The sequence below is a fragment of the Lepidochelys olivacea genome (assembly GCF_965140295.1).
Source record: "Lepidochelys olivacea isolate rLepOli2 genome assembly, chromosome: 1".
In the NCBI taxonomy this organism is placed as follows: domain Eukaryota; kingdom Metazoa; phylum Chordata; order Testudines; family Cheloniidae; genus Lepidochelys; species Lepidochelys olivacea.
The window spans coordinates 338,153,225-338,171,847 of record NC_140411.1 but is presented as its reverse complement, the minus strand read 5'-3'; the positions used below and the strand labels follow the sequence as shown (position 1 = coordinate 338,171,847).

The 18,623-nt window shown below is 40.9% G+C and overlaps 1 protein-coding gene across 1 annotated transcript in view; it reads right to left on the bottom strand.

The window, feature by feature from the left end:
* Positions 1 to 4,455: 4,455 nt before the first annotated feature.
* DCLRE1C (DNA cross-link repair 1C) overlaps positions 4,456 to 18,623 on the bottom strand; it is a 28,638-nt gene continuing 14,470 nt past the window's right edge. Inside the window, exons 5-14 of the mRNA XM_084649591.1 lie at positions 17,989 to 18,044; positions 15,337 to 15,438; positions 14,227 to 14,299; positions 13,629 to 13,769; positions 12,893 to 12,994; positions 10,774 to 10,910; positions 10,348 to 10,402; positions 8,744 to 8,832; positions 7,640 to 7,740; positions 4,456 to 6,277 (exon numbers count right to left, since the gene is read on the bottom strand). Of these exons, the coding sequence (XP_084505717.1) occupies positions 5,274 to 6,277; positions 7,640 to 7,740; positions 8,744 to 8,832; positions 10,348 to 10,402; positions 10,774 to 10,910; positions 12,893 to 12,994; positions 13,629 to 13,769; positions 14,227 to 14,299; positions 15,337 to 15,438; positions 17,989 to 18,044 (1,860 nt within the window). The 3' untranslated portion in view covers positions 4,456 to 5,273. The remainder of the gene's footprint in view (positions 6,278 to 7,639; positions 7,741 to 8,743; positions 8,833 to 10,347; positions 10,403 to 10,773; positions 10,911 to 12,892; positions 12,995 to 13,628; positions 13,770 to 14,226; positions 14,300 to 15,336; positions 15,439 to 17,988; positions 18,045 to 18,623) is intronic.

Genomic DNA, 18,623 nt, shown 5'->3' with positions numbered 1-18,623 from the left:
TTATCCCACCAAGTCTCTTATTCCAATCATGTCATAATTCCTTGACATCACCAGGACCTCCAGTTCTCCCTGCTTGTTTCCAAGGCTTTGTGCATTCGTATATAAGCACTTGAGATAATCTGCTGATCGCCCCTCATTCTCAGTATGAGGCAGGAGCCCTCCCCTCACAGACATTCCTGTCTGTGCTTCCTCCCAGTATCCCACTTACCTCAGGGCTTTGGTCTCCTTCCCCCGGTGAACCTAGTTTAAAGCCCTCCTCACTAGGTTAGCTAGCCTGCTCGCAAAGATGCTCTTCCCTCTCTTCGTAAGGTGGAGCCCGTCTCTGCCCAGCACTCCTCCTTCATGGAACACCATCCCATGGTCAAAGAATCCAAAGCCTTCTCTCCGACACCACCTGCGTAGCCATTCGTTGACTTCCACTATTTGGCGGTCCCTACCCAGGCCTTTTCCTTCCACAGGGAGGATGGACGAGAACACCACCTGCCCCTCAAACTCCTTTATCCTTCTTCCCAGAGCCACGTAGTCTGCAGTGATCCGCTCAAGGTCATTCTTGGCAGTATCATTGGTGCCCACGTGGAGAAGCAGGAAGGGGTAGTGATCAGAGGGCTTGATGAGTCTCTAATAAGACTTCTAATTGATGCGTCCCTAGCTTATAACTAAAATTCTTGTTATTAATCCCTAAATGCATGACCTTACACTTCTCACTATTAAATTTCATCCTATTACTATTACTCCAGTTTACAAGGTCATCCAGATCCTCCTGTAGGATATCCCTGTCCTTTTGTAAATTGGCAATACCTCCCAGCTTTGTATCATCCGCTAAACACTGAGGATGGAGTGGAGGTCAAGGATAATCTAGGCATGTATCATCTAGGCATCTATAATCTAGGCATGTATTTGTATCATCCGCAAACTTTATTAGCACACTCCCACTTTTTGTGCCAAGGTCAGTAATAAAAAGATTAAATAAGATTGATCCCAAAACCAATCCTTGAGGAACTCCACTGGTAACCTCCCTCCAGCCTGACAGTTCACCTTTCAGTAGGACCCATTGTAGTCTCCCCTTTAACCAATTCCTTATCCACCTTTCAATTTTCCTATTGATCCCCATCTTATCCAATTTAACTAATAATTCCCCATGTGGCACGGTATCAAATGCCTTACTAAAATCTAGGTAAATTAGATCCACTGCGTTTCCTTTGTCTAAAAAATCTGTTACTTTCTCAAAGAAGGAGATCAGGTTGGTTTGGCACGATCTACCTTTTGTAAAACCATGTTGTATTTTGTCCCATTTACCATTGACTTCAATGTCCTTAACTACCTTCAAAAATTTTTCCAAGACCTTGCATACTACAGAGGTCAAACAGGTCTATAGTTACCCGGATCACTGTTTTTCCCTTTCTTAAAAATAGGAACTATGTTAGCAATTCTCCAATCATGCGGTACAACCTCTGAGTTTACAGATTCATTAAAAATTCTTGCTAATGGGCTTGCAATTTCATGTGCCAATTCCTTTAAGATTCTTGGATGAAGATTATCTGGGCCCCCCAATTTAGTCCCATTAAGCTGTTTGAGTTTCGCTTCTACCTCAAATATGGTAATGTCTACCTCCATATCCTCATTCCCATTTGTCATGCTACCATTATCCCTAAGATCCTCTTTATAAAGACTGAGGCAAAGTATTTGTTTAGATATTGGGCCATGCCTAGATTATCCTTGACCTCCACTCCATCCTCAGTGTTTAGCGGTCCCACTTCTTCTTTCTTTGTCTTCTTATTTATATGACTATAGAACCTTTTACTATTGGTTTTAATTCCCGTTGCAAGGTCCAACTCTACTTGACTTTTAGCCTGTCTCACTTTATCCCTACATGTTCTGACCTCAATAAGGTAGCTTTCCTTGCTGATCCCTCCCTTCTTCCACTCCCTGTATGCTTTCTGCTTTTTCTTAATCACCTCTCTGAGATGCTTGCTCATCCAGCTTGGTCTACAACTCCTGCCTATGAATTTTTTTCCCTTTCTTGGGATGCAGGCTTCCTATAGCTTCTGCAGCTTTGATTTAAAATAATCCCAAGCCTCCTCTACCTTTAGATCTATAAATTCTTCAATCCAATCCACTTCCCTAACTAATTTCCTTAATTTTTGAAAGTCAGCCCTTTTGAAATCAAAAACCCTAGTTGCAGATTTATTTTTGTTAATCCTTCCGTTCAGTTTGAACTGAATTAGCTCATGATCACTTGAGCCAAGACTATCCCCTACAACCGTTTCTTCTATGAGGTCCTCTCTACTCACCAAAACCAAATCTAAAATGGCATCCCCACTAGTCGGTTCAGCAACTACTTGCTGAAGGACTCCATCAGCTATTGCACCTAGGAAAATCTGAGCCCTATTATTATTATTTAGTAGAATCAAAAAAGCGCTACAGCAGCTCCCTAGCTGAGAGCAGAGGGTACATGTTTAGGAGCTAGCGTAATCTGTTTTAAGAGTAAAAAAAAAAGTAGGGGTTATTTCAGGTGTTCGTGACATACCCACTTAAGGTCTACAGTGAAGGTCTGTCAGATCTTTGTTATTTAGAGCATTCCCTGAAGAGAGCTCCAGATTACAAAAAACCCACAACCCAACACTTCAGAAGACTGCTAGTGTGTGAGTATTGAAAGACAAGTAGCGTAACACCAGTATATTCAGGCCTGTTAGCTTGACATGAATCCAGGGCAAACTAGAAAAGCTGATTCAGGATTCATTTGCTAAAGAATTAAAAGGACAGGAATACAGTTGCCACCCTTTTATGGAAAACAGATTTTGTCAAACAAACCTAAAAACTGGAGATGGGGCGGAAAAGAGCCACACATTATTTGAAGGCTGGAGAAAATGTGTTACAGGGAGAGAATTAGAGTCCAATCAGTTTAGCTTATCAAAAACAATGAGACGACTATTAAATTTTAAGGTACTGCACAGGGGAAAATACCGGGTACTAAAGAGCTCTTAAATCTACCAGAAAAAGGCATAACAAGAACCAATGGCTGGAAGCCAAAGTCAGATTTAAATTAGACAACTTTTTAAACAGTGTAAAGGTCATTAACCACTGGAAGACTACCAAAGAGAGGATTCTCTGTCTCTTGGAATCTTCAGCTCAGGACTGGATGCCTTTCTGGAAGATATGCTTTAGCCATACACAAATTATTAGGCTCCATACAGAGGTAACTCTGTGAAGTTTACTGACTTGTGACATACAGGAGGTTAAAATAGATGATCTATTAATTGTCCCTTCTAGTCTAACTCTAGGGGGGGTGACAATTCACAGGAATTGGTTACGTCAAGACTTGATCCCAGCACTACGATGATTATACATTGAAATTCACTTAGGGACAGCTTCAAGTTTACCTTTTCCAAACCACACACGCAAGCAGACATGTACCAGGAACCAAATGGAAGAATAAGAAAAACAGCTTGTGTGAAAACAGAAGTTTAAATATTAGGAAACATTTTTCAGCAAGTAATGTTTTAATCACTAGACAAATAGTTTGGAACTTTTCTTTTCTTGAAAGCTGAGCTGTGGAGGACTAATGACAAGAGAGAGTGGGTAGGAGGTGATGTTTACGATTGATTTGCAACATCTCACTTAAATTATTCTTTACAGCCAGGTTTCAGAGTAACAGCCGTGTTAGTCTGTATTCGCAAAAAGAAAAGGAGTACTTGTGGCACCTTAGAGACTAACCAATTTATTTGAGCATAAGCTTTTGTGAGCTACAGCTCACTTCATCGGATGCATACTGTGGAAAGTGTAGAAGATCTTTTTATATACACACAAAGCATGAAACAATACCTCCTCCCATCCCACTCTCCTGCTGGTAATAGCTTATCTAAAGTGATCACTCTCCTTACAATGTGTATGATAATCAAGTTGGGCCATTTCCAACACAAATCCAGGGTTTAACACGAACGTCTGAGGGGGTGGGGGGAGGAAAAAACAAGGGGAAATAGGTTACCTTGCATAATGACTTAGCCACTCCCAGTCTCTATTCAAGCCTAAATTAATTGTACCCAATTTGCAAATGAATTCCAATTCAACAGTTTCTCGATGGAGTCTGGATTTGAAGATTTTTTGTTTTAATATTGCAACCTTTAGGTCTGAGATCGAGTGACCAGAGAGACTGAAGTGTTCTCCGACTGGTTTATAAATGTTATAATTCTTGACATCTGATTTGTCGCAACATTAAAACAAAAAACTATTTCCCCTTGTTTTTTTCTCCCCCCGCCCCAGACATTCGTGTTAAACCCTGGATTTGTGCTGGAAATGGCCCACCTTGATTATCATACATATTGTAAGGAGAGTGATCACTTTAGATAAGCTATTACCAGCAGGAGAGTGGGGTGGGAGGAGGTATTTTTTCATGCTTTGTGTGTATATAAAAAGATCTTCTACACTTTCCACAGTATGCATCCGATGAAGTGAGCTGTAGCTCACGAAAGCTTATGCTCAAATAAATTGGTTAGTCTCTAAGGTGCCACAAGTACTCCTTTTCTCTTTACAGCCAAAAATCTACCTTTTGACCTTAACAACAGTTCCTGGGTAGGCCCAAACCATTTGCAAGGTCTGTTGAAAAGTAAGCAAAATCCAGTATATTTCTAAGACTACAGTCTTTCCTAGTCTGTTGACTGGGAAGTAGCAAGTGTACTTTGCTCTCTGAAAGAATCACTCTTCTATGTTAAATATATGCAGAGTTAAGAGTTTTATAAAAAGTTTATTAAAAATAGCTTTATAAAGATTGCCTTCGATATAGACATATTTACAAATTCAAAGATCTGGTTAGCTATCTGCCGACTCTTAAAGACAGCTTGATATCACTCAAATAAACTTCACTTAGTGCTCCTTTCACTTTCTTTGGTTTATTTCTCCTTCCCTTCTCTACTGCACAGCTACATGTCTCACCAACCTAAGATGCACTGTCCACTTTCTTCTTGTTGTTAAAGAACTTTTTCAGTTTGTCAGCTTAGTGTTTTCCTCCTACCAAGTACAGCGTTTTCATTTCTCTTACAGGAATATCTTCCTTTTCAGGAGTTCACTGAGGAGGAAAAATGTACAGCACCATCCTAGTGTCTCAACAATCAGTAATGAGAGATTTCTAAGGAAATGTAGTAAGTCTGCCCCAAACAGAGCAGTGGGGATAAGTACAATTTTTATATACCTCTGAATACAGCTTCGGTTGACTCGTACGTGTGTCTGTGTCTATATTTTAAAGAAAAGTTCCTAAATTCAGAAGAGATTCCCTTCAGTCAGTATATCATTTCACCTGCTGCTAGTTTCTTGTACAGACAATGCAGCTTATCTGGTCTAGGTAACTCAGCTTCGGGGGTTGAAGGGATTTCAAAGTCAGAGGAGCTCTCAGAGTCTCTTTCCAATTCTGAGTTAGGAGTCTTCAATTTCTCATTATTTACTTCAATTAGTGTGTTTTGTGTTTCAGCAGCACCAGCTTCTGCATTCATCTCTTGGTTTTTCCCTTTCAAATCAGAGTCAATATTATCTGGGCAAGGTGTATTTTGGTCCAAAGGCTTCCACCTATGGGATTCAGTTTGATTATCCATGGCCATGAAATGTGACACAGAAACTGTTACCCTGCTCCCACCTTTGTTCAAAAAGCTGAAATCCGCACCATGTGCCTGTTGGGAGGTGATAAGCACTGTGTCTGCTTGGCTGTCCACGCCCTGGCTCCCCTGCTCCGATATGTGGGTTGACTGAGAAGAATTTTGTGAGGAGATATGGGTAGAATCACTTAAACTATCTGAATCACTGAACAAGTTTGGTGACTGGGACCTACCAGCATCTATGGAAGATGGGGGATGGTCCTCATTTTCAGAGCTATCATCTGTCGTTTTAATATCTCGCTTAAAGAAAACATCCCACTGTGGCATATCTGCATTAGACTCCTGCTGACCACTAGTCAATGTACAGGTCAAGTCTGAATGGGCTTCTTCATTTGGATTTCCCAGTATCAAAGTGGAGTCTGGATTGTGGGCTACAACTTGAGCCCAAACTGTATTTTTTTCAGATTCTTCATCATCATCATCTTCACCATTTGATTCCTCACAGTCTATGAAGTGTACCTGCGAACACATAGGCATAGTGGTTGCTTTGTAACTTCCCATGTTCTCACTATGGTTTCCTTCAGAATTTTCAGATGAAGCTTTTGTCTCAGGCAACGTTGTCTCTACTTGATGTTTTGGAATCTTATGCCTTACAGGAGTCAATTCTGTATCGAAGAGATCATCACTGCCCTCATCTGTCAAGACGAGCAAAAAGGATTGTAATGAGCAGTCTTAGAGAATTTAGCAAAGGGATTTATAGGGATGACACAAACTCGGTCAAATATTTATACACAAATTCCATTACTTAAAACAGAGTTCTATCTCTAGACAGACACCAAATCAATTGATCATGCCTGGGGATGACTGTGCAGATCTGTATTAACATGTAGTAAATGAACACTTATCACAACCATCATCATAGACTCGTTGGCCAATGGGCACAACTGGTTCCTTGTGCTGAGTTGTAGCATTTTAACGGATAAGACTCTACCCTCATTTCAGTGGGATTGCCCCAGGTATTGTTATTTGTCATAAGTATTTGCAGTTATTTGTCATAAGTATTTGCACATAAGTATTTGTGCCCTGTTGTGGGCACAGAACAAGCAATCTCCGTCTCAGAAAGTAGTTTCAAGAGAACAGGTGTGCCACTCACTAGCTACAAGTTTATTTTGCTTGAGTGAGCAGAGGAGGGAAAGAAAAGTTGCTTCCCCGAACCGCCCCTTAACATATCTAGAACAACGGCGTGTCTTGTAACGAGCGACACAGATTTGTGTGCAGAGTCCTTTAGTCATAGATAGCATTGAGATCTATTTGGAAAAGTCATACAATTGGGGAGTCTGATAAATTAAAAGCTTTTAATTTAGAAAACTGCTCATGTATTTCAACTGTGAACTATCTTTTAACAAGCTGCAGTACCGAGTACAAGCTATGAAAGCAGGGGCAGCCCTTGAATACAGCCTTGGAAACACTATGGTGTGGATCAGATACAGTATTTGTCTTTAAAAGCTGCTGCTGTTCCTGACTAACTCCCATTTCACAAGTACCAGGATAACAATTATGGGTGAGAGAGCTGCATTCATGCTAAACTGAGAGAGTGGTTTTGTAACTGGGAGCACAAATAATGTTGGAATTATTTTTAATACATCAAGATAAAAGTTACCTCACCTGGCCAGACACTTTAGAACTTGCAGCAGTAGTTGAGTGCATTGTCAGGTTTAACCTCAATCACTGGTTTCCTGTTTCATAAAGATTCAGACCTCTGTTGACCTGACATTACCTGAAGCCCAACTTCATTTGAATCTATGTTTTCCCCTCTCCATGGGCATTTATGAAGCACCTATCAGGAGTAGCTACATGCTAAAGAGTCAACAAAACAGTGTTTCATATCTGTTTGTCAGTGCTTGTTTGCTACCCTGTGCTTGATCAGATGGAGGTGGCCAGAAATATCACTTTCAACTGACATTGGGACTATAGTAACAGGTCCATGCATGCGTCACTGACCCAAACCTGTCTCCTTTGCTATAATCATCCATCCCTGCAGGATCCTCTTTCCGTACCTGTGTCTGTTAAGTCCATTGTTCTGGATCTCTTCAGAGTTCCAAGTGGTTTATATTTGGGCTCGCTCTTTATACTGTATGACTTGCATAGTGGCTTTAAGCTGATAAGAACAAGGAAAACAGATCTTTAGAACTCTTCAGACATGGAAAAATATTATGCAAGAAGTTCAGGAGCAAAAGTAAATTGGTTAACTCTTTCAACACCACTGCTTTCATGCTAGCTACTAAAATAAAGGTGCTAACGTTACTGATGACTTCAGGAGCAGAGGTTAAAATGTATAGCTTCCTTGATAGGTTACATGCAGTTCAACAGGATCACAGGGCAGCACTCCTGATGCTATCAAGTTAAATGCATAAAAAGTGTGCACCAGCCACAAAGGCAGGGCAGGAGGAAAGGAAGATGGGAATTTAAGCCAGACTTTGGAGAAACTCAATACTGCTGAGTAAAAGCACTTCTTTGTAAAAGGGCCTCTGTAACAGAGATCAAGATCCTCACTCTGGCCCTTTCCCCTCCAGCACTAGCTTTCTGGGCTAGTATTGCAAAGCTCTTCTGATCCCTGCATTTGCTCAGCTGGAGGGGCAGGATTAGAGACACTGGTGATAGTGGGAACACTGGAACTTTGTACAGAGAAGGTAGGAGTTCAAGTCCCTGTGGAGATTTTATTTTAGTTTTTAAAAGGAAGTGTCCTACTGAGTTTCTCTAAAGTAGCATTACTAAAACGGGTGAGAGACGGTATGAGTTACGTTCAGCGGACAGGGATGTCCCTAATACAGCTAGCATAAGAGCATCAATGGAGATGCCTAAAAATGAATATACCTAATTCAAATATGTAAGAAATGGGTGAGAATTACACACACCACATTTAAGAATAGTAACAGAGCAGAATGTAGACATGACAGCTCCTTGAAAACCAAACAGGATGAGGGTGTTGAGTACAGGAGACTAAAGGAGAGTATGAACAGATGGGAGGAAAAGGAAAATCATGCTGGCTATGGAAGATTTGGAAGATTTCCTGCTTGAGGCACAGTGCAGGTTGCAGTCATCTGCTTTACAGCAGTCAAACCAAAGCACCACCCTACACCAACCAGCCAAACCACACTTACATTTTTACAACTTCATCTGCCGTTGAACCCACTGGAATTACGTTGGGATACACATTCACAGGGCGGATATAACCCAAGAAATCCTTAATCTAAATAAGGGGGAAAGTAGCTTATTACTTTCATTGAAATACATATATTCGTAAGACTGCCCCATGGCAGTGCATATCACAGCACATACACCAAAGGAGCCTCAAAGCTGACCAATCAGCACAGCTCACATTTTGGAACCATGTCAAAGTGGACAAATAAACTATAATTTAAATAAGAGAGAGAATATTTTGATTAGGGTTGGGTTTTTTTTTAATTAAAAGTTTCCACGCCCTTTCCCTTGCAGTATTAAAATCATCTCACTCGTATTTTAAAACTGAAATCTACTTCCCTAGGGAAGTGAGTTGTCCTCCATTGCATATGTATTGGTTCATGATTAGATGGTTATTTGTCAACATTAACTTGATTTTTTTTTTAAATGGTGGAAGAAACATTTGTATTGTCCTTTTAAATTAAGCCTCATAATCCTGTACAAAGTGCTATGATAACACAGAGGTAGGAATTCTCTATGGCACAATTTAGATCAACAGTGACAGCCAGGATACGGAAAAGTTGTATGCTCTGTTCTCTCCCCAGAGCAACAGAAAACAATAAACAAGCCAAATGCAATACCTAGATGTTTCCCATTAGAAATGCAACAGTTTTGTCTTTTATTCTGTAACATTTAAAAAAAACCAGCCATGCTTAATTATAGTAGTAGCCCAATCAAAAAAGATTGGAATTGGAAAGGGTTCAGAAAAGGGCAACAAAAGTGATCAGGGGTACGGAACAGCTTCCGTATGAGGAGCAATTAATAAGACTGGGACTTTTCAGCTTGGAAAAGAGACGACTGAGAGGGGATATGATAGAAGTCTATAAAATCATGACAGGTACGGAGAAAGTAAATAAGGAAGTGTTATTTACTCCTCATAACACAAGAACTAGGGGTCACCAAATGAAATTAATAGGCAGCAGGTTTAAAAACAAACAAAAGGAAGTATTTTTTCACACAACACACAGTCAACCTGTGGAACTCCTTGCCAGAGGATGTTGTGAAGGCCAAGACTATAACAGGGTTAAAAAAAGAACTAGATAAGTTCCTGGAGGATAGGTCCATCAATGGCTATGAGCCAGGATGGGCAGGGATGGTGTCCCTAGCCTCTGTTTGCCAGAAGCTGCGAATGGATGACTGGGCATGGATGACTTGATGACAACCTGTTCTGTTCATTCCCTCTGGTGCACCTGGCATTGGCCACTGTCAGAAGGCAAGATACTGAGCGAGATGAACCTTTGGTCTGACCCATTATGGCCTTTTAATGATCTTAATCATATATAACTGCTACAGAAATGATGTTAGCCGTGGTATTGGGCAGGATTACAACATGGGTTTGCCACAACTATGTTGGAGCATGGTTGTTTTTACAGTGCTTTGCTCCTTATCTTTTCAACATACTGTCCTTCTCATCACATGCAACTTGTACCAAAACTTGACAAGTCAGAATGCAACAACCCCTACTCTAAAGTGAACAAAAATTACTTCTAACATTCATTCCTGAAGCAAACACCATTGTACGTACCTCACTGTAAGAGGAGTGAAAAGAGAAGCAAGCTCTGTATGAACTCTCCCCAGTCCTATAAACAGACATGGCAAAATAAATACTACTTTTCCAGTTAGCAGTTGCAAGTTTCCTATCAGTAAGTGATCACTATCAAATTAAAAGGGAAACAAGCGTGCTCTGAGGAAATCCATTTTAAGGCACAGCAAAGTGGATACTGAATATGCACCCTCAACTGCACTTCTTTGAGCACTCACCAGTTTTCTACTATAATAAGCAAACTCAAAATTGCCAAACTTATTTCAGCTGCAGTTTAAGTAGACTTTTGGAATTATTTCAAATTCTAGAGATGACTAAATAGCTGTGAACAACTCAGACAAATCATTAGTGAGCACCCAAAGAATGGTTTGATTCGTAACCCAAATGCCTTGATAATACTCTGCTCACCTTACTACTATATTGGTTTTTCTTGTCCTCTCTCCAAACCACATTGTGGAAGGTTTGACACTAATTATACATAAAGGGGTTCCATTTCGGGAAGTCATTCCACAAGGCAACCTATTCCCTCGAAGATAGTCATCATCCTATCAGATAAGAATGTCAAATGAAAAACAGAGGCAATGCAATCATGCCCTTTCAATCCCTATGTCATTTAACTAGGTCTTAACGTACAATTTGAATGGGAACATGAGCAGTACCATACCTGAGCAGACCAACCTTCCAACGAACCTCCTCCACCTCTATTGGAATGAGAATCTTGAAAGACTATGTCCTCTCCATTCTATCTGGGTTCCTTCCCATTATCAGATTGGCTTCCTCAGATGTGGTATTGGGCCCTGCCTGCAATGACCCTGTAGGCTGTCTAATCCCATCTATCCTCCTCCAGTTCAGAACTTCAGCTTCAAGATTCTGTACTTGGCTCTGAGGGTCATGAGCTTTTTGAACAAGTGCACTCATACACCACTTGGCCACAGAGCAGGTAATCATATATTCTGCTTTATGTGCGTTGGCTTACAATAGTTTAGTCTCCTGTGGTATACTTTGGTCCAATTTCCATTGTTGGGTTTAGCGTGTGGGTACTAGGTGGTGTCGGTGGCCTGATATACAGGGTCAGACTAGATGATCTGATGGTCTCTTCTGGCCTTAAACTATAAATAGTTTAACCTCCCCACCACCACCACACACACCCTGTTTAATCTGAATTTGGTCTTCCTCCTCCAGAAGGAAACTGGGGTTTTTACTCTAGATACTAGTGACACCTGGGATTTGTTGAGGTGTATAGGGGGTGCAGAAGGTTTTACAGGGATCCCCTGGGTCTGATATATGCATATTAGTTCACCAAAGGGTGGCATGTAAGGTCTCAACTGAGAGCCAGTAGCCTACTGGTCATAATCATTGCAAAAGGTATATACAAATAATATTTAAGAAATCTATACAGAAAATTATGTTAAGGTCTTGGGATTAAGGCAGGTGACCAGAAGGTGACATACCTCAGCAACATGCCTTTCAAGCAGATGGTAACAGATGCTTATCTCCCTGTCAGGTCATATGTGTTTTGTCCCACCTCACCACATATGTCTATTTGTATACTGAGCCTGAGGCTAATCAAAAGATTGCAAAATCAGCAAGGAAAACCAAGTCACAGGAAGAAACAATCAGCAAGAGGTGTCCTGTTTAGGAATAAGGACAAAGGATTGTTCTGATAAGTCTGAGTATCAAGAGACACCCTGAATCCTTCACCAAAGAGACAAGCTAACTGCTTGTTTGTCTTATGAAAGGAAGGTCAAAGCCAGCCTGGCTGTATAACGCTGAAAGGACTTTGGGCGAGCATTACGCTACAAGACATGACAGCATCTAGTTAATTAAGTCTGTGTTCTAAAATGCATGTTATGTTTTTATTTTATATGCAACCATTTGTTTCCAATTACTTCTACCTGCTATTACTTGAATCTCTGTGGCTTGTTAAATAATCTTCTACTTGATTTCACTATGAGCACATGTAAGTGTTGTGTGGTAAGCAGAGTGGTGATTGAGTGGAACTGGTAGCTGGGGTGTACTGTTTTTTGGAAGCCACAAATCCAGGAATACTATGAAGGTTCAGGGGCTGGATGCTCCAGGAAGATACTTGGAGGATTTGATGGTTGGAGTGTACCTATTGCTAACGTGTAGAGAGAGCGAGCGCAACCTGTGCAGGCTAAAAGGGAAGTGCTTGTGTTACCCATGACCGGTGGAGCTGGAGAGCTTACCACCAGCAGGCACAAACAAGGCTTCCTCACGCTAAGGGCAGGTGGTTTCTGAGGTGCCTCACAGCCCTGGGTATCCCCTGGAAGTATCACAACTAGGTTTTAAGTATGAAACTAAGTTTTTTTTGTTGTTTGACTAACGGTTCCTTTACTTTAGTCCATTAACTAGTGGCTCAACTTCTTACTCCCCTCAGTACTGTACTGCCACTCTGAGTTTCCTCGGGGAACTCTCTGCTTGAGAAGGTTAATATTGTAAACATTAGTGTCTGCAATCACTCATTTTAAAAAGGAAGTTCACAGTTGATTTACAAAATGATACGCACCCGTGGATGTCGACATGCATGAATCTGAGTGTGCCGATCCGTGGTAACATGGTAGAGGATTTCCGGCATGTTATTGAACATATCCAGTTTGTTCACATGGACCTAAAGAAAATATACTGAGTCTTGTAAGTAGCTTCATGCATTTAACAATCTGGACTTGGACTAGATCAATAACCACTCATCAGGAGTAAATCTGCTACCAGAAATACTGGCAGAGACCAAGAAAAGGAGAATGAGCAATTACTCAGACATTATCAGCAAGGGAAGTAGAGCTAAGAATTTGGCAAATCGTTGGCTAACATCTACAACAGGTAAACATATTCTAGGAAGGACAGGGACTCCCTGAACATGCTCAGTGACATTCACTGCCCATCAATATTAGGATCTTACTTCTCACACGTAGCCTAGGGAACTCCCCACCATAGACTTCCTTACAGGGCATCCCATGGCTGCCATAGGGTAAACAGCAGAATGTGTCTCTTGGAGAATCAGGATTAACTTCTGACTGTAGAACCCAGAAGTTTGAGTAGATAGCAGCCACTAAGTGGTTTAGTAGGCATTGTTACTATGCACCACAAAAGCTCATTTACCAGGTTACCATTAGTATAGTGAATGAAAGTGTGCAAACCTTTCAGATACTGCAGAAGTCCTCTGAATGGTCATTTTCCAGGTCAGTATACTGCTCACAATCAGCACTGAGGTTCTGTTTATAAAGCAGTTATTATTAAAGTGTTACCTTGACTCCAAGTTCTTCACTGAGGTTTGTGAATAAATATTCATATCCATAGGCAGCTTTGCAATTTAGCCATACAACATGATGGCGACTCAGAGTGATCCAGCTTCGCACTAACTCTAATATCCCATTTAAACATTCCTCCTAAAAAGGTTAGAAAAGTTGTGTGTTTAACTTTGTAGATGTATCCAAGTTACTGGACTTCAGAAATGTTTTAGATCAGTGTTTCTTAACCTGGGAGTCATGACCCCCGAAGGGGTCACAGGGCGTGTTCAGGGGTCACAAACAGAGCAGTAGCCTTGGGTCTCATGCCACAAGAGACCGCACAAAACTAATTTACGTTTCAGCCCAGAGCCCTGAGTTTAAGGTATGGCATCATTATTTTGGGGGGCGGGGAGAGGGGCTGGAGGGGGTGTCACAGTTTTTTAATTTTCATTTTTTTAAATCCAAAAGGGGTCACCAGCACAAAAAGGTTGAGAAACACTGTTTTAGATAATGTGTTTAAAAAAACTGTTGCCTTTCAGGATTATACAAAGACAAAACACTGATTAATTACATCAATGGCTTTATGTGCCTCCAGCTAAAGCTTGATTGGACTTACTCTGCTTGGTATCTGATAAAATCTGGGATCACAGAAAGTGGTGTCTAAATATACACTCTGAATGTCTTTCACTCTGAAAGAGAGAATTGAGATATTGTCATGTCAAATACTGCATCGCGATACCCAGGCGTGCCCCATCGACTGACTGATCTAGTCAGAAATTTCTGTCTATTTCAAAACGGAAACAAGAATTCCATTATGGAAAATGGTGAGTCAAGACACCAGATTCTAAACTCTGATTTTAGTAACACAAGTTAACTGCCCACAGATTGGGCAAGAGTACAAGCAATTCTTCAATATTGTAGTCCAAACACCATATAAAATAGGTATTAGAATACCAATTCAACACATAGATCTTATATTGTACTATTACTTATGGTGATATTTATATCATTGGGGAAACTGCTAATCTCAGCTCGTAAGTGCAGTATGAACACACAAACTGTAAATATAGAAACAAGCTATTGGTGATTTTAAAGATACAGATTTCAGAGTGGTAGCCATGTTAGTCTGTATCAGCAAAAACAACGAGGAGTCCTTGTGATACCACAAGGACTCCTCGTTTTTGTTTTTTTTTAAAGATACAGTGATTTGGGAAATACAGGGGCTTCCTATGTTTTCTTTAACACATGCAAGACTGTCATTAACATTGCTGTTATCAAAATCACAGATTCAGAGGTTCTATACATTAAGGTTATTGAAGAAATTTTAAATAAGCCATAACTCAAATTGCAACACCTGTAACTGTATTAGTACATTTTACAGCACAGTAAAGTTAGATTTGTGTCTTATTTCAGATTCGTCTTACAGTACTAACATAGTGATCTTTTTAAACTAGCTTCTGTGGCAGCAGTTTTCAGGTCCGTGAAAGCCACCTCATTATCAAGAGGAATGTGGAGTCATTAGAAATGATTTCTGAGTCAATTATCATAGAAACACCTTGCTAAGGACTACATTTTTAAAACCACAAATTACGTGGGAGTTGAAGGAATAAGATGTCGTAAGTCTTGAATGTCCATGACCAGAGTGTCTCTAAGTCTTTCTAAATTTCACACCCAGATGAACTCTCACCAGAAAAAAATAATTTAAGATTGTTATGAATTTTTGTACCTGGTCCCCGAATGCAAGAGCTCCATTCTAGCTGCTTCTCCTTTTGCTAGTCTGAAATCTCCAGTATAAAGTACAGTGCCATTTTGGCCTTGAAACAAAAACCTAGAAATAAAAGCACTAGTTAATTACAGCAACACAAAGTACTGCAATTGTTGAGCTCTATGATAATTTTATTTGGAGAAATCTGTGCAAATGCAGAGTTTCAGAGAAAGCCCATGATGCACAAAAGATAATGGGCCAGATTTATCCTTGCAGTAATTTCACAGAAACTGAACTACAGAAATACTAAATTTGGCCCAGTGAATCAAAGTCTGCTTTCACACATGTCCAACCTCACTGCAGACTACGGGGTTCGCACGGGTATTAGCAAGGGTAGAATTTGGGCCCTTTTGTAGCCACCAGTCCCAGAAATTTACCATTGAAGCTAAACTTGAACTTGTTGTTTAATTTTAATATCACACTGCAGCAGAGGATGCTTTATTTTACTAAGTTCTTGCATTGCTTTTTTAACTACTGCTGCAGTCCTGAAAGGTACTTATTTGTTGGAGTGGAAAAAAGTGTGTTCTGCCTCACTGGGACAAATGAAAAATCTTGTAACAAGGAAAAACTAGAGAACACACACACACACGCGCACAAACCAAACAACAAGTAAAAGTATCATTTCTTTCTTTTAGTAGCAGTCAGAATTTCCCATCCTTATCCAAGCAAACACCCCTGATGTCAACTGTGCTTTGCAGTACGATTTAAGAAGCTTAATATAGGATCAGAGTCTAGAAGTACCTAACTAGGGAGAATATATCTGACGCTAGACAAATATTTCATCCAGCAGACCCCGCCACTGAACCTAGTTATGTAAACTGAAGCTACAGAAATTCAAACTGAAAATAAGACAGATTTTTAACTATGACGGTAATTAACTACTGGAACAATTCATCAAGTAACATGATAGCTTCTGCATCATTTGACCTCTTTAAAAATCAAGATTGGATGCCTTTCTGAAAGAAATGGTCTAGGTCAACTAGTTACTGGGCCTGATGCAGAACTACTGAGTGGAATTCTGTGGACTGTGTTATGCAGGAGTCAGACTAGATAATCAAAATTGTTCCTTCTGGCCTTAAAAATCTAGAAAGATCTTGGCCTCAACTGAAGATGTGCTGAATTCCCCAACTCTCATTGAAACCACAGGGAGCTCAAATGCTCGGCACCTCTCAGGGCTGGGTTCTTTGGACCCAATTCTGCTCCCATCAAAGTCAATGGCAGAATACCCACTGCCCTCAACAGAAGCAGGAGTTGGCTGTTTGCAGGGAACCCTCCTACAACTCAAGCCATGTCAAACTGATATATTAGGATTCCTAATTTTGCATGGTTTTCCCACCCCTCCACACAGAACAAATTATTGTTCTGCCACTTGCCTCCAGACCAACCTGACCGAGAGGCTATGACTTCATGCTATTGTTCAAAGTCAGACTTAATCATTAGGGCCCTACCAAATTCATGGTCCATTTTGATAAATTTCAGTCATAGGATATTAAAAATAATAAATTTTGTGATTTCAGCTATTTAAATCTGAAATTTCACAGTGTTGTAAGTGTAGGAGTCCTGCCCAAAAAGGAGTTTTGGTGGGGGGCGGGGTCGCAAGGTTATTGTAGGGAGGGTTGCGGTACTGCTACCCTTACTTCTACGCTGCTGGTGGTGACGGTGCTGCCTTCAGAGCTGGGCATCTGGAGAGTGGCGGCTGCTGGCCGGGATCCCAGCTCTGAAGTCAGAGCCCCGCCAGCAGCACAGAAGTAAGGATGGCCTGGTATGATATTGCCACCCTTACTTCTGCATTGCTGCTGGCAGGGCGCTGCCTTCAGAGCTGGTTGTGCGGTCAACAGCCACTGTTCTCTGGCCGCCCAGTTCTGAAGATAGCGCAGAAGTAAAGGTGGCAATACCGCGACCCCCCTAAAAGAACTTTGCGACCCCCCTGCAATTCCCTTTTGGGTCAGGACCCCCAATTTGAGAAATGCTGGTCTGGCCCCATGAAATCTGTACACTAGAGGGTAAAAGCACACAAAAGACCAGATTTCACGGTCCGTTTTTCATGGCTGTGAACTCGGTAGGACCCTATTAACAATGTTTACGGAAGCAGTTAACAAAGGGGCTTTCTGAGAGGAGAGAAGGAAAGGGCACGGCAGCATGCAGAAACTGCTTCCACAGTTTTATCTAGCACAATATGAAATTTTAAATAAAAACTATGTAATTGAAACCAACTGATCCAAGTTCCCAACTGATTTCCTAAGGGCCATATTTTCCAAACCAAAGCCCTAAAGTGCATCTGCTAAAAGACAAAAACGCACCCAGAAAAAAAATCTGTTACTTAAAAAAAGGTTCCAGAACATAGCAACTGCAAAGTAACATGCTCCTAGGAATATACCTATCATATAACCACTAGAAAAAGCAAGATTCTTTATGTTTGTAGATCTCACACAGCATGATGCTGCTCCAATCCTGAAGGGGGGGGTTGGGTGCTACCATAATATTATTAATAATAAATGTAAGTACTAGCAATTAATCTTCACTAATTTATTTTAGCTAGAAAAATGGAATCTATTTCTACAAAGAACTGTTCTGTACATTTAAAAATATGCAGAATCTACTGAAAGCACATACATGACTGATCCTGGGCAGTGACCAGCTGGTAGAAGCGTCACCACTATTTCTTCTTTCTAGAAATCAAGAGACATTTTAACAGTTTAGTGTTAGTTTCAGTCTGTGGGGCAATACTGGTGACACTGGACGTGACAGTGATCAAAGTGTACTAATTTATGTAGCCACTTCAAGTGCTCTTGGAAAAGTGAGGGTGTCTTCTCCCCGCACCCTGGTCTCAGGCCCTGTATGGCAGTGATTTTCCGGGCAACTCCAAGCAGCCGAGTAAAGCTCCCACAGGACAAATCATAATCCCCTTCTCCTTTGTACCCTCAGAACTTGTTTACTGAGGGACCAATCTCAAAACACACTGTTTTGCCCCGGACGGGATGTTCAGGACAAAGTGTTGTGTGCATGCGCATATGTTTCAACCAGCCTTGAAATGAGCTATGAAAAAATCATGAGAAAAGAAAGAATAGGTTGGAGACCTCAGATACAGCAGAGAGAAAGACAGAACAACACTAAGCAGATGGGGAGAATAAGTGATCCAGACATGGGGCACAGTGGGGAAAGGGTCTCTAAGTAGCGAAACATGGGTTGGAGCATGGGGAATCTCATTTCTGTCCAGTTAAAGGGAGCAAAAAAGTGACATTTATTAT